This window comes from Phacochoerus africanus, chromosome 6 (genome assembly GCF_016906955.1).
Source record: "Phacochoerus africanus isolate WHEZ1 chromosome 6, ROS_Pafr_v1, whole genome shotgun sequence".
In the NCBI taxonomy this organism is placed as follows: domain Eukaryota; kingdom Metazoa; phylum Chordata; class Mammalia; order Artiodactyla; family Suidae; genus Phacochoerus; species Phacochoerus africanus.
The window spans coordinates 90,009,357-90,025,224 of record NC_062549.1 but is presented as its reverse complement, the minus strand read 5'-3'; the positions used below and the strand labels follow the sequence as shown (position 1 = coordinate 90,025,224).

The window sequence follows — 15,868 nt, the reverse complement described above, 5'->3', positions numbered from 1 at the left end:
AGGAAAGAGTGCAGGTACTCCTGGTACTTAGCAATTTTCAATGATGTTGTTATTATTCCCAGCGCCACATTTTTGTTCACCATACAACCTTCTCTTTCCTTTCATGTTCTCTGTTCTGTATCTCTGACAGGTCATATGCTATAGCAGAAAAAACTGGTCATATGACCTTGACCAGTTCTTAATCTCTCTGAGACTTCACAGTAATTTCTCATCTGTGAAATGAGGGTTTCACAATTTTAAGAGTTCATTTTTTTCCTTGTTTATTGAATATATATTATGTACCAGACTATGCAGATCAGTGAGATGACTCAGTTGGTTTTCGATCTCGTGACTTCTCCCCCCTCGGGGGAAGAGATATAGCGTGAGGGAAGTGAGTTTCTTTTAGTGCCTGACCTCCAGAGAGCAATATGCTGGCTTCCCCAGCGTGCTTCATCTTATTTCTTCTCTGCCAGCTCACAGGTGAGTCCAGCCAAATCCTCCTGTTTTCTTTATTGTCTATCCCATTCTAAGGTAGAGCTCCAGGCTCCTGTGTCTACTCTGGGCTCTGCTCCCTCTTCTAACATTTATTTTTATGTCCTGTGGTCTCTGAATCACAGAAGGCAAGAAGACTGGAGGGAGAGGAGAAGGAATTACTTTGGGGACTGACTGCCCTTCTGACCATCCTCAGGGCAGCAAGGGCTGAAAGAAGTGGTGTTGGGTATCAGGAAGCCTCTGCTCTAATCCAGATTCTGCCATGAATTAGATGAAAAATGTCATCTTCCTCGGACCACAGCCCTCCCTCATTTTTAGAGTAATTTTAAAAGCAAAATGAGATGGTACAGGTGTATATTTACTTATTTAGAACTATGTATTAAAATATTTGAATTTAACTATATTTATAACATTGATAAATATGTTTTGTAGTTACATAAATATATTTAGAAAAATATTTTTGAGTGATTAGGCATCACAATCAAATTGAGGACAGAAAACCTTTGAATTTTCTCTCTTTATCCAAGCAATTTGATCAGTCTCTACTTAGAAAACCGACTCATAGGCACTTGGGTTTAATGCCATGAAGGACTGAGGACGTTCTGCACCTGTCACAGGTATTCTAGTCTTTGAAGATTTCACTATGGTCAGGGCTTTCAGAAAGGACCAGGAACCGCCTAAGTTAGGAATATCTCTCTGGTCATCAAAGTCATGGGGGACCACCTTGAGGTCTCCCTCTGAGCACTTGGTGGGGGTTCATTCATGTGTTCCCCAGGGCTGCCTATGGAGACCTGCCCAAGTCTACAACCCAATGCTGTCCTCCCCCACACCTGGCCTCACAAAGTGTTCAGCACTGTCTCTCACCCTCCCTGAGTTCGTTGGAAGTTTGCATTTTTAGAAAACACCTGGTTCTAAGCAGATGGCTTAGAATAGACCTTCATCGTAAAAACCAATCCCTGAACGGAAATGATGATCAGTTGTGGAACTTGGGGACAGTGAGGTGGGGGAGGACAAGGCAGGACTTTTAAATCCATGTGCCCGCCTGAAACCTGATACAGGCAGCAGGGCGCAAATGTGTGCCCTGCTCTAGGAGACTGTGGCAGCCTATGCGGTTGGCCTCTGTTGGTTGAAAGGAGTCTGAGATTGTCCAAGAGCCTCCAGTGGGCGAGACCTCGGAAGCAGTGGTGATCCTGGACAAGGGCTCCTGGGTTTAACTTAGTAGCTATATTATTGTGGGTAAGGTTCTCAGCCTCTGAACCTCAGTCTTTACAAGTATATGAGAGAAAATGAAGCCGAACTTGCAGAATTATTGTGATGCTTTAAATGAGATATAAAATACAAAACAACAGGAGTTCCCGTCGTGGCACAGCGGTTAATGAATCCAACTAGGAACCATGAAGTTGGGGGTTCGATCCCTGGCCTTGCTCAGTGGGTTAAGGATCTGGTGTTGCCATGAGCTGTGGTGTAGGTTGCAGACGCAGCTCAGATCCCGCGTTGCTGTGGCTCTGATTAGACCCCTAGCCTGGGAACCTCCATGTGCCACGGGAGTGGCTCAAGAAAAGGCAAAAAGACAAAAAAATATATATATATAACAACATAATAAAAATAATCACCATTTATATAAGCTCTCATTACACCAAAGGTGAAGTCTCTAAGATATTATTATAGATTCTGAGAGGTCAAGTGTCTTACATGAGATTATATAGCTGTGTGTGTGTGTGTGTGTGTGTGAGTGTGTGTGTCTTTTTAGGGCTGCTCCTTTGGAATATGGAGGTTCCCAAGCTAAGGGTCGAATCAGAGCTGTAGCTGCCAGCCCATGCCACAACCACAGCAATGTGGGATCCGAGCCGTGTCTGCAACCTACACCACAGCTCACGGCAACACCAGATCCTTAACCCTTTGAGAAAGGCCTGTGATGGAACCTGCATCCTCATGGTTGCTAGTCAGATGGTTTCCACTGAGCCATGACGGGAACTCTTATGTGGCTATTAAGAGGTAGAGCAGAGACTCAGTTTCCAAAGCTAGTGCTCATTTCATCACACTAAGCAAACTGCCTAATGTCATACCATCAGGAAAATTGCTCAATAAATGTGTATTTGAGCTGAATCTTCCCCAGGGATTCCTTCCCTCTCCAGGTACATGAGGCCAAGGAAATGCCCAGGAAAAACAGGTAACTCTGCTTCTAAAATGTGGACACACCTACTGAGAACCACCCAGGCCAAGATCAGAGGAGCCAAGGAGCAGCTCTTACAGCCTCAAGTATTCTCACCTGGAAAATGAGCATAATTTTAAAATGATTATATGATACAGTAGTGTTGAGGAGACAACAGATAAAGAGCAACAGGAAAAGTGGGTGAGGAGATATTGGGAAGGTGTTGCAAAGGACCAGAACAGACAAGAAGGAGGGAGTAGGAGATGAGTGAAGGGCAGGGCAATAGGGAACTTGAATGTGAATGTCACGGGTTAAAGCTAGAGTATTGGCAAAGGTGGCTGGTGAATTGGGAGGTTTGCCAGCCTCTGTTTCGTGTACATCTTACATGGCACTGATTTTAAATGCTTTTTCCAAGATTATTAGTTAAGGGGAAATTGGGTAAAGACCAATAATTTCCAAAATCATTATTATTTTTTCTTCTTTTTAAAGCAGTGGTTTCTGTTTAGAAAAAGAAATCTTACCCAGAAACAAACAAGTAAACAAATCTAAAGCATAGAATCAAAGCCTCCCTGATGGGGGGAGAGTTTCATAGCCTCCACCCACTCGATGCACCTCCCTCTAAGATTCCAAGAAATACACCGAGGCACTGCCACAGACCTCAAGGTTAGCAGGTGACACAGCTTGGGAAATCCTGCCTTAGGAGCCCTTGTTCCTAATCCTGGCTTTTCACTGCTTTGGGGGACATCACTATAACCCTCAGAGCCTCAGACCGCTCACCTATAAAAAGGGATTGGACTAAGTAGTCCCTAAAATTCCTCCCAGCTTTGAGATGCTCTGGTCCTTGGTTTCCATGACAGCTGGTGCATTCTGATGGAGGCCCCGAGTACTGGGAGAAATGCTCAGGCATGGCTTTACTGATGATGTCCCTTCCTCCCATCCTGAGCCTTGGGGTAACTGGTTAAGGGAGGAGGTGACAAGCCAAAGGAAATACAGGTAGCAAAAGGGAGGAGCTGTTGCCTCCCTTGTTATGAAGGGCATCTTAGGGCTGATTCTCCTGGTGCAGAAAATATCTGCGACTTGGCCAGGGCAGAAAGCAAAGGGTCTCCTGCCCCAGCTCCCTTCACCTCCAAAGGCAAATTGGTGGGAATGCTTGCTGAAAGAGATATTCCCCTGCATGGAGATTGGACATTCTTTTGTGCTGGGATTTAACCAGGGACCAGTATATAGGCATTAGGGTCCAGACCACCATCTAAGAAGCTTACCTTGCTGAGAGGCCATCCAAAGTTTTGAGAAATCTCACTTTTAGCCATTCTTCCAGGAATGAGACCCCCCAAAATGGGAAGCTTTCTCAAGGCCTGGCTCTTCTAACACTACAGCCTGTCCTTCCCTCCTGGTTCCTACTATGCTTCAGACTTTGCCCTGCACTTTTCAAAATGCTTTCAGATCTGTATTTACGCTTCATTCTTCCCCAAATCTTGGTGATAATGGTTGTTATTTTTCTCCTATGAGGGTGAGAACACCAAAACTCAAAGTGGTGGTGGGAGGCAGTTGTGGCAAGAATACAGGTCTCTGGAGCAGACAGAGAAACTAACGAGCTTCTAATGTCCCTCTTGCCCTTTTCTAGTTTGGGGTCTTAGAAAGTCACTCAGCATCCTGGAGCCCTGGGGACCCATCTATAAAGTGCAGCTTTACCTCTATCATATAGAGTTTCTTGGAGGGTCAAGAAAGGCAACACCCATTAAACTAGTTTGTGAAGTATAGAATGATACCAAATGTTTGTCGCTGGAGTTATTTTTACAGAGGAACCAGATGAAACCCAAGTCCCCCGACCCCCAGTTAGGCCAGAGCTTGAACCCTTTTTCACTATTCCAGGCTGACTGGGAGGAGAGGCCCTCTCCACCCTTCACTGAGTGAGACCCCAAACCCCATCACCAGGTGATCTGGAACTGAATGCCCATAGATCAGTCATCTGCTAACTCAGAGCAAAATGGTATGTCCAGTCACCACCCAAAGGAATAGCTCCTCCTGGAGAATTTAAAGTGGAAAAAGCAATGTCATTCATGGTGGAATTTCAAGTGGTAGGTATGAGAAAGTGTTGAAGACTTCCTCAGGGAAGGGCTTTGAACTAGGCTTTAAATAAGACTTAGATGGACAGAGAGAAGGATAAAGCACCAACAATTGTGAGGCAGAACCTAAACTGGAGATCAGCTAAAGGAAGAGGCCCAGCTGCTAGTCTTGTGGTAGCAAGTGAGTGGTCCTAGGCTTCATATCTTCCCACAGCATCCTGTCGTCATCCTGGCCACAGAGCTAAAGCTGGGGCTTTTCTCAGGTAGATCAACCCAGGATGTGTGATACCCCTGAACTAATTAATATGCCAGAGGAAGGCTACCATTTGAGCTGGGTGCCTGTTAGTGGTACCTAAACCACTTGGCTGCTACAAAATAAGAAAGATATGAAGTGGATGCAGAGGAGGGTTGATCCAGGTGGGAGGGTTGGGGTGGGGGGTAATGTGGGTTTGTAGAGGAATCTCATGGGACCCAATCCTCCCAGGCCTTGTAGATAGGTTTTAGTACCACTCATTCTCTAGAGTCTTCTGATCACACAGATTGTATAACCTCCCCCATAGTATGTTCCCTAAGTACCTGTAACTTCCCCTTTCACAATAGGTGTTGTTACTTATTTAATGACTCTCTCTCAACTCCATGCGTATAAGGATTATGACTATCTTGCTCCCCAGTTATAGCTTCAGCTCCTAAACAATGCCTGGGACAAACATGGACCTAAACACATTCTTGTTAAAGAAAGGAATAACTGAATTAGTAGACCATGACCTACCTAGATATGATAAAAATTTTATAGGGTCGCATGCTGCCGATGGAGAAGCCACCAGAGAAGGGAAGTTCAGTTCAGTCTTAGCAGCTAAGAAAAGAAGTGCGATGTTTCTGGATCCCCTTTCACCATCAACTAGGAAGAGGAAACAAGACTGGTTAGGACTCACTAACCCAGCCCTCTCTCCTCTGAGCACACATTTAGGGAATGGCCTGGAGTACTTTCTTCTTTCATGACCCTTCTCATTACCTTGAGGATACATTTAAGATAGAACAATATCCTCCATTTAGGTTCATGTTGGCCATTTGCACTGTATTGTCTAATTTCATTCTAACAAGAAATGGTGAATTTGGAGACATTTTCTTATATCTCCATGCAATTCAAATTTCTTAAAATTTACCTGAGAACATTGCACCACATATGTAAAAATGCGAAAAAAAATTATTTACTTATGGCTTAAGTGCACACACACATACAAAACACTAAAGCCACATCCTTGCAATTTTATCACCTCCCCAACTTAACCTCGTGTGAAAATGAATTACTCAACATTGCCCTAAATCCAAGAATTGCATGCACTTAGGAGCAAGTGACACCCAGTTTATTTGACTGCAAAATATTCACCCCTTCCACCTTGCTAAAGTGAAAGAGGGAATGTATTAACTGATCAATCAAAAATTCAAAACAAAATTGATTTTTTCCGTAACACTTGCAGGGACTATTTTGACAGCCCATGAGATGATCAAAGAGAGCAACAAAAAACCATCCTGCCTTAGTATTAGAGAAGCAGGGAGGGTAGCTTTTTGAAAAATCAGCTTACTTAACAGGTTGATTGGATAAAGGCTTGAGTGATCCAAAGTGTATATGCACTGACTGATAAATTATAGGGGAGAAATGTCTGAAAATAGGAATCAGCTCCAAAAAGATATTTACCCCAGGCTCCAGAGTCGGAATCCTCATGTTATCACCTGCTAGCTTTGTGCCGTTGGACAAGTTACTCGGGATTTTTTGAATCTGTTTTTTTTTTTTTTTCCCATCAAATCAGGAGTTAACAAACTTTTGCTGTAAAGACCCAAATAGTAAATATTTCAAGCTTTGCAGGCAGTATGATCTCTGTCACAACTACTCAACTCAGGCTTTATAGTGGAAAAGCAGCCATAGAAAATATGTAAAGAACACGACTTGCTGCAATAAAGTTTTATTTTCAAAAATGAAGCAGGCAAATAGGACAAGGAAACAACCTAAATGTCTACTCACAAACGAATGAATAAAGTAGATGTGGTACATGTAAGTAAAATAACATAACAGCATACCATGAAAATGGAGCAGACCAGGTTTGTCCCATGGGCTATAAGTTTGCCGATCCCTGAGTAAAAGGACCAAAGTTCCCAATTTTCAGGATTGCTTTAAGGGTCAAGAATAGTCTTTACGGGAAATGTTTGACAGAGAATAATCCCTTAAAAATATCAAGTATAATTATTTGGGAACTCTTTCCCGGGTAGTTGAGTTTTAGTAGGAATTAAGATTTTAGATATCTGGCCAGGCCAGTTACAGTAATTTGTCATTTGCTAGAAGAGGCATGAGTTACATCAGTGCTGGGGTGTAAGATTTTAGATATCTGGCCAGGCCAGTTACAGTAATTTGTCATTTGCTAGAAGAGGCATGAGTTACATCAGTGCTGGGGTGGCAGAAAATATCACGATAAGAGATCAAGTTGTGAAATGAAATAGAGCCTGAATGCTTCATCAATCACACAAGCCCAATTAGGCTCAGTGCCTGGGACTCATGATAGTTTTAATTTTAGTTTTTTTTAATCAGAGGAAAAATAAATATAACAGCAATAATAAATATGTAATAATGAATCAAACTTGTAGTACATTCATGTTTATACCAACACAGTCCCAAAATATAAATTTTAATTTTTTTTTGGTCTTTTTAGGGGCGCCCCTGCAGCACATGGAAGTCCCCAGGCTAGGAGTCAAATCTGAGCCATTCGCCTCCACCACGGCAATGCCAGATCTGAGCCGCATTTGCGACCTACACCACAGCTTGAGGCAACTTTGGATCCTTAACCCATTGAGTGAGGTCAAGGATCAAACCTGCATCTTCATGGATATTAGTCGGGTTCCTAACCTGCTGAGCCACAATGGGAACTCCTAAATTTTAATTTTTCTATGGAGGAACAAATAACTAAGGCAAAAGTACATACAGCCCACAAAAGCCATAACAGCCCTGCAGTAACTTCATTCTGATTATGACTGTCAGGAGCCTATAGCTTGCCTTCTTTGTTAGTTTTTTTTCCCCCAGATTTTCTTTGTTCCTGAAATTTTAACTTCAAGTATTCTGTTAAGAGGTAGAAGGGAAAATAACTTTGGGTTTTTACTTTTGTGGAAAATATATTTAAGGAGAAGACTTGCATTCTGGTTCTAGTTTTGCCACTATTTCTGAGCCTTGAATAACTTCTTCAGTCTCTATTCAATTTCCTCACTTGTAAAATTACACCATATAAGGCCTTGAACCTGTGGATACTGATGTAGGCTTTGCCTCTTCCCACATAGTTTCAGTAAGTCATTTAATCTCAGAGTGTCTCAGGTTCCTGATCCATAAAAAGAGGATATAGAAATATTCTTCCTCTAAGCATTGATTTAAGGATTTCATGAGATCAGAGTAGGTGCTTTCAAACTGCTAGTCCCTATCTAAATTCCCTGACAGGTCTGTGCTAACCCTAGAGCCCATCCCTCAGATCTTAATGGGTAGAAGGTGATACTCCCCACACCTGTTCACTGGAAATGCTCAGGTGACCATTTCTGGAAGTTTTTTCAGTAGCCGGTCTAAATTGTTTTTCACAGTAATGGTTGTTTGCAAGTCATACTTTTTAGAGATGAATTAAAATTGAAGTGAAACAAAATTTTGCTGGGAGGGTGGGAGGGGTGGCAAGAGGCAGTAAAGCCTTACTGCAATTCCTAATAGTTCAAGGTAAGTATCATGAGTTAGTAGCGTGGGTGTGTTCCAGACCTCCCAATCTCTCACCCTCTTCTTTTCCACTCAAAGAAGGATATTGGAATTTGAGTGAATGAGAACCTCATTTGAGGATGATCTTGAATCCACTCTAATATATCATAAAATTGGAAGATAAATCCATCCTCAAACTTCTTTTTTTTTAAGTTTTATTAAAGTATAGTTGAAGTATGGTTTTTTTGAGTTTTATTGAAGTATAGTTTCTAGTGTTGTATTAATTTCTGCTGTACAGCAAAGTGATTCAGTTATACATATACATACATCCATTCTTTTTTAGATTCTTTTCCCATATAGGTTACCACAGAATACTGAGTAGAGTTCCCTGTGCTATACAGGACAGTTTCAAACTCCTAAGCTACCTCTATCTTTAAGAACTGATAGTTTGCCTCCCAGTGTCCTGGTTTGAGCTAGAACCTCTGCCCCAAGTCAGAGAGACTGGCTACCTTCTTCATCTGCAGCAAAATCAGCTCTCCCAAGAGCAAGCTAGGAATCCTAAGTGGAGTTTGGACAGTAACCTCCCCACTTGTCCCCCCACAGGAACTTGTCAAAGATGGAGTGGGCCTCATGGTCTACCTCAGAGCTTGGTCTTTTAAGCCAGAGGGCTCTGGGAACAGGGTGGGTTCACCCACAGTCCCCTGCTTTCAGGCAGAGTTCTGACCTCAATACCTTTGTGTGAATGAGGTCAAGGGTTTTCCAGGGCTGGTTGGACAGAGAGGGATTCTTGGGACATTTCTAGAACACAGAAGAAGTGAGTAATTAGTGGTCAGGGTAAGGACTCGGGTTTATTTATGATTCTCTGTTTCTGCAGGGCCAGCTGCCTGTGGAGTCCTGAAGAAGCTAGTTGGCGCTGTTGGTGGGTCTGTGACTTTCCCTCTGAATCTCTCAGCAAATATGACTGACAGCATTATCTGGGTCTTCAACACAACCACTTTTGTCACCATACAGCCAAAAATGGCAGACAAAAAAGCCCTTATCATAGTGACCCAACAGCGTAACAAGGAAAGGGTGGACTTCCCAAATGAAAGCTACTCCCTGAAGCTCAGCAAACTGAAGAAGAATGACTCTGGTGCCTACCGTGTGGAGATATACAGCTCAACCCTCCAGAATCCCCTCAGCCAGGAGTATGAGCTGCGTGTCTATGGTGAGCAGAATCAGTTCTAGAAGTGGATGTCTGCCTTCATAAAGTGGTGATGTCCCCAATACCAGAGCAATTCAAACAAAGGCTGGATAAACCCTTGGCAGGAATGGGGAAGAGGGAACGCCTGCACAGATGAAGTAGATGTAACTGACCCTTGAGTTCCGTTTTTACCCAGAGATTGTCAGGAGCGTGGTGCAGTAGATGGGCCATAGGAAGCGGCCATCACACATCAAATGTTGGCTTATTTCTTATTACTTTTAGTTGCATGGTCTTGGCTAAGTTGCTTCATCTCTTTGAAACTTAGTTTCCATATCTGCAATGGGGAGGAAAATAATACTATCTTAGAAAGATTATCAAGTATAAATATCAATCACACCTCTTCCCCTGAAGAGTCTAACCAATATACACAAAGATCAGAAGGAATATAAAAATATCAGCTTGATTTTTTTCCAGTAAAACAAGATAAGAGAAATACTTGTCCCAAGTGTAGACGTTGGAGGAGCCTATTCAGGGAAAATGAATTTTGTGAAACAATTACTCAACCAGCTACAAGAATAGCTGCCTTATTCACCAAGCTGCAATACTAGGGTCACCAGGAGATGGGCCATGTACCTTCATGCAGGTGTGTCCTCCTCATAGACATAGCTGAAAAGAATGGAAGAGATGCATTATGTAGGCAAACTAGCCATGGGGAGGGGAGAAAAGGGCAAACCACATTTAAACAGCATCTTAACAGCTCAAACATGTAAATAGAGAAATATAGATGTGTAGATGAGGCATGCCAGACTCTCACTATCTCAACAATGAACTAAATGCTCATCCTCTGAGAGAGAAGAGTGAGCACAAGGTAGAGAGAGGGACCAGAAGTGCTGCTCCAATACTGTTCCCTCTCGGAGCGTAAAGTGAGTCCAAGGTAAGAACGAGAATTCTCTCTGAATTGCTGCTTCCTCTCCACTCTGCAGCATACCAAGGAGACTCTGGTCCAAGGTTGACAAGAATAACTAAGAAAAAGAGGACTTAGAGTTCCCTGACAGCTCAGTGGCTTAAGGATCTGGCATTGTCACTTCTGTGGCTCAGCTTGTTTCTGTGGCATGGCTTTGATCCCTGGCCTCAGAAATCCCACGTTCTGTGAGCGAGGCTAGGAAAAAAAATGAAGAAAAGAAAAGAAAAAGGAGGACTATGGACATAGTTTCCAACCTTGCTTGTCTATTTCTCTTTTACAGAGTACCTGTCAAAGCCCAAAGTCACTGTAGGTCTGCAGAACAATAACAATGGCACTTGTGTAACCAATCTGACGTGCTCCATGGAGGAGGGAGAAGAGGATGTAACTTACAGCTGGATGTCCCTGGGGCAGGCAAACAATGAGTCCTATGGTGGCTCCATCCTCCCCATATCCTTGAGGTGGGAGAAAAGGGACATGACCTTCATCTGCCTGGCCAGGAACCCCATCAGCAGCAACTCCTCAAACCCCATCTTTGCCTGGAAGCTCTGTAAAGGTGACTGTCACTCCTCTCTTTCCAGGAGACCCTGGCCTCAGGACTAATATCTTCTTCAGCTCCTGCTCCCCATGGGAACAATCCCTTTGTGAAAATGGGATACCCCACCACCATCCTGCCCTGAGAAGTTACCAGGGTGGGAGGAAGGTTGCAGTTACTCCAAAAGTTGGAGCATTTTCCCTAACTGATCTTCTCCCTGCCCTGTGCCTCCACCCATTCTCTCTTTAAAGGTACTACTGGCGGCCTGGCTACCTCTGGAATCTTCAGCATCCTGTTGTCGTTCATACTGCTCTTTTCCCTTGCACTGATGCTAATTATTTTGATCATACGACGAGAAAGAAGAAAAGGTAGAATGTTTACTATTTTTGCCTTCACCCTCATTCATGCATTTTCTCCCTCATTCATTCAGACAGCATATGTTGGACTGTATGCCAAGCTTGGTGCTAGCACTAAGGATACAGAAATGAAAAAGCCGTAGTCTCTGTCTTAAGGACAGCACCATCCATCTGCACACCTTAGCTCTGGAGTGGAAAGAATACTTGAGCCCTTAACTTCTCTCCTATGACCAAGGTCCCAGTTCCCTCTCCAATGCCTGCCCCTCTTCTTCCCCCAGATGGAATTACTGGTGTAGCCCACCTACTGACATAGGGCCCACACTGCTGACTCTGCTTCTGTGACTGGGAAGTGATGGCTTCCAACTCTAAGGTCTCATAGACTAGCACTCATCCTCATCAGAGCCCCCAAACCTCCCTAGTTCTCTCCATTGGATCAACTCCAGGGACTTTTCTTTACTCCCCACTAAGTGGGTCATCCAGATGGAATGGTGGGCTAGTGGGGGTGGTGATTGGAAGGTAAGGCCAGTTCTGATTCTCTCCCAACTTGGTTTCAGCATCCATCGAAGAGAAAGGTGGAGTGGGCACTCATCCGGAAATTCTTAGCTGCAACCCCCCTTCTGGAGAGACACTGGAGTATGACACGATCCCTCACCTTAAAGTGAGTCTTTTCCCATCTTTCCTGGGGCCTTATTCTCCTCTCTGAGGCCCTCTTTGTTTTACTTGAGATTTTTCCATGGATTTGGACAACATGGGAAATAAGAAAGTATAACCCTCTGAACCCAGTGAACCTGGGTCTCCACCAAGTCATTATGGATTCTCTCTTAGGCAAGGGTTGGTGGTCTCCGGAGCACCTCATTCTAATCCAGCCAGTAAGGCTCACCCTATGACTTATGGAATCAATCCTTCCCCTCCACAGTTTACCATGGCCACTCAACAGGCATGATTCCTTTTGCATAGGGTAGAGAAGTGGAACTTTGACATGTTTGATTTATGAGTCAGAAGACTGACCTTAGGATGCCATTTCCTCTGAGACAACTCAAGGAATCTTTAAGAAGGAGCTCAGAAGGTCTGCAGTGGTTCTGGCCCACACTCAAGGCTTCCCAAGTGTGGGTCACTGAGCTGAAGTGTATGAATACAAGATTAACTCAAAAAAACTCTTCGAAAATCCTAAGACTAAGGTTTAAAGAAATTCAAATAACAAATACTGCATGTTTGTGCTCATATGAAGTATCTAAACTAGTCAAGCTCATGGAATCAGAGAGTAGAATGCTGGTTTCCAGGAGGTGGAAGGAGCAAGAAATGAGGAATTGGTAATCAATGGGCATAAGTTCTCAATTATGCAAGATGAGAAAAATCTGAGATCTACTCTACAATATGGTCTCTGTAATTAAAGACACTATTGTCTACAAAAAAAATTATGAAGGTAGATATGTTGTGTTTTTATGACAATAAAATCAAAACTTAAAGAAAAACAAAAAAGAGCAAATGAGACAATTTAGAGACAAGAACTAGATAGACAGCTTCAAAAGTATCCTCCCCACCCCCAACTTGGGAACAATAATTGTAGCTCAGGTTAGATTTGCTCCTTAGGAATCATAGTTGCCCTCTTTTTTTATATATGATATGGTTTATTATTATTATTATTATTATTAATAGTTTATAGTGCCCTTTTTCACACTGGCCCATTTAATGAAGAAATAAAAGCACTTCAGAGTCTAAAAAAAAATCTTAGTTTTTCTCTAGACTTCCATATATCTTGATCAGGATGCACCTTCTTACACTTATCTATAACTTTTACAGGAGGAGACAGTACGTTTCTTCTTCAAAGTTATTTGTGTCCTGAGAGCTCCTTCTTTCCACACAGGGGAGACCTCTCTGTGCTCCACTCAGGCTGGCTTCTGGCAAAATTGATTACTTTGTCACCATCCTTCTTCTTCCTCCTGCTCAAGACGCACTCCCTAGAAACCACAGGATTCTCCTGGATGTTTAGGAATAAACTTTACTGACCCAGGACATTTTTCTCCAGCCTGGAAGGAGCTTTTGTGTTGTTGTCATTGTTTTATCCCTTTAGTCATTCTTTCTGATTTGATCCACCAACCCTTTGACTGACAGAAAAGTTTATTTCTAACATTAGCAATATTAACTTCCAATTATCCTTTAATCACCTTAGGAGCCTCATAACTCATGGAACTTACATATCCTATATATGTACTAAGTCATGTAAAGCCAACACAGTTTAAAAAGTATGCAATTGCTTCTTGAAAAAAGTTATTAATAATTATAAGAGCAGTTATTAATAATTATAAGAGCATTTCCTATAACCCATTCCTGCTTCAGAACCCTCTGTTCCCTCTCACCATTTCCTCCCACCCCTGCTTTCCCTTCTCTGGATTCTGGAGGCCTCTTTGGCCTTGTCTATGTGACCTAGGGGGGTAAGTGATGATTTATTTTGTTTGTTTTCTGTTTTTTAATAGAACACCATTCCAGAGGAAAATTCGCTTAACACACTTTATTCCACCGTGCAAATACCTCCAAAGGTAAGAAGCCTTAGGGCTGAGCTTCATCTTTGTTGCCTCATTCTTTTTCCTGGTTTAAGTGCCACTTAGAATTTCATGGACCCCGGGGATCTCATATTCTCTGGTACTAAAAGGTAGACCAGTACATCCAATTCCCTTTGCTTAAGGTTACACAAGTATGTGAAGAATAGAAGAGAATTGTGTTTTAGGAGTTGAATGGAGGTAATGGGAAACAAATAGAGTAGGAGAGAGGTTCCAGGTAAGACTAGGAGGGAAACTCCATGGGGTCCTAACTGAGGGTATGGGGAAACGTCCATCACTTAGGCTGTGTCTGGGAAGGGAAGGATGGCTGGGAAGGAAACGCCAGCTTTTGAGCCACCAGTAAATTGGAGGCCAGAGAACATTCCTCTTCTCTTCCATGCTCTAGCTATGTAATATCTGGTTTGCATCTTTCTTCAGTCAAACTACTAATGTAGTAAGCTTTTATTTTTTCAATTTTTTTTGCCATGCCTACCGGCATGCAGAAGTTCCCAGGCCAGGGATCAAACCCACCCCCATGCAGCTGCGGCAATGCTAGGATCCTTAACTATCTCTGCCAAGAAGGGAACTTCTCATAGTAAGATTCTAAAACTTATTCCTTCATGGATCACTCTTGGCAGAAACAGAGATGTCTTCCTGTTTCCTCTCCCAACCAGATCAGAAAAAGGAGATGGATAAAATAGTTTGCTTAATAATAAGAAAGACTGGTTTGGATAGATTATTAGAAGGAAAAGTTAGGTTCATTAAGCATTCAACAAGGTAATTGCAGTTAGCCTTAAGGAATAGTTTTTCTAAAGTCAAAATGATTGAGCAAGGGGAGCAAGCACAGTGGGAGGTTTGGGTTGGGTACCCTTGGCAATGAAGAGTATCTGGGATAGTGGGGTTTCCTGGAGGAATCCAGAGCCCTGCCCTCTCCAGAGCACTGCATCCTACTGTCTCCCTAACAGGTGGAGATACCCCACTCACTGCCCGAGTTGCCAGACACACCAGGGCCATTTACCTATGAAAATATCATCTAAACAGCTGTGTGCTCCCTGGTGACTCACTCCAGAGAAAATGGTCAAAAGAATTCACTGATTTGACCAGAAACATCAAGGAAGAATGAAGAACAATGACTTCCTTCTAGAATAAACTATAATCTATTCTCCTTCAGAGTTAAGGGTCCCTAATCCAACCCTCTTCTGAGAAATCTCAGCTCCAGAACAGAAATGTGATTATGAATTTATCAGCCAACTTTAAGCAAGGAGCTTAGAAACATCTCTGTTGAGATGTAAATGAAGGTTCACACATAAGAATGACTGCTGCCATTCCAGAGCTTGGAGATGAGGAATATGCCAAGGGTTTGGTGGCCAAGATGGCAAGAACTTCAGAGTGGCCATTGTTCCCAGTAGAAGTAGAAAACAGTGGTCAGAAATGGATTTATTTACTGACTCATCAACTATGTGCCTTGTATAGTGCTGATCTTACCCTTATTTGGGTCAGACATGCTCTCTATACATCTGAAATTGGCCCTCCGCAAACTTCTTTTTTTTTTTTTTTGTCTTTTTGCCATTTCTTGGGCCGCTCCCACGGCATATGGAGGTTCCCAGGCTAGGGGTCGAATCAGAGCTGTAGCCACTGGCCTACACCACAGCCACAGCAACTCGGGATCCGAGCCACATCTGCAGCCTACACCACAGCTCATGGCAACGCCGGATCCTTAACCCACTGAGCAAGGCCAGGGACCGAACCCGCAACCTCATGGTTCCTAGTCGGATTCGTTAACCACTGCGCCATGACAGGAACTCCCGCGAACTTCTTCCATGGGCCTGACCACAGATTCCAGATACCCAGAGCGTCAAGTGTGGATCCACAGGTCTTGGGAGTCTATGTGC

The 15,868-nt window shown here is 43.1% G+C and overlaps 1 protein-coding gene across 1 annotated transcript; it reads left to right on the top strand.

Moving 5' to 3' along the window:
* Positions 1-369: 369 nt before the first annotated feature.
* On the top strand, positions 370-15,613 carry LOC125129448 (SLAM family member 7-like). Its single transcript, XM_047784145.1, has 7 exons — positions 370-459; positions 9,279-9,611; positions 10,832-11,104; positions 11,335-11,451; positions 11,994-12,097; positions 13,914-13,976; positions 14,942-15,613. Exons 1-7 carry the CDS (start codon positions 408-410, stop codon positions 15,011-15,013), a joined length of 1,014 nt encoding a protein of 337 aa, XP_047640101.1. The 5' UTR covers positions 370-407; the 3' UTR covers positions 15,014-15,613.
* Positions 15,614-15,868: the final 255 nt, after the last annotated feature.

Bases quoted from the DNA above. Each gene is read 5' to 3' on its own strand.
- LOC125129448 (XM_047784145.1), top strand. From the start codon at position 408: ATGCTGGCTTCCCCAGCGTGCTTCATCTTATTTCTTCTCTGCCAGCTC. The intron at 460-9,278 runs GTGAGTCCAGCC...CTGTTTCTGCAG, and splicing joins TCTTCTCTGCCAGCTCACAG to GGCCAGCTGCCTGTGGAGTC. The intron at 11,452-11,993 runs GTAGAATGTTTA...ACTTGGTTTCAG, and splicing joins ACGACGAGAAAGAAGAAAAG to CATCCATCGAAGAGAAAGGT.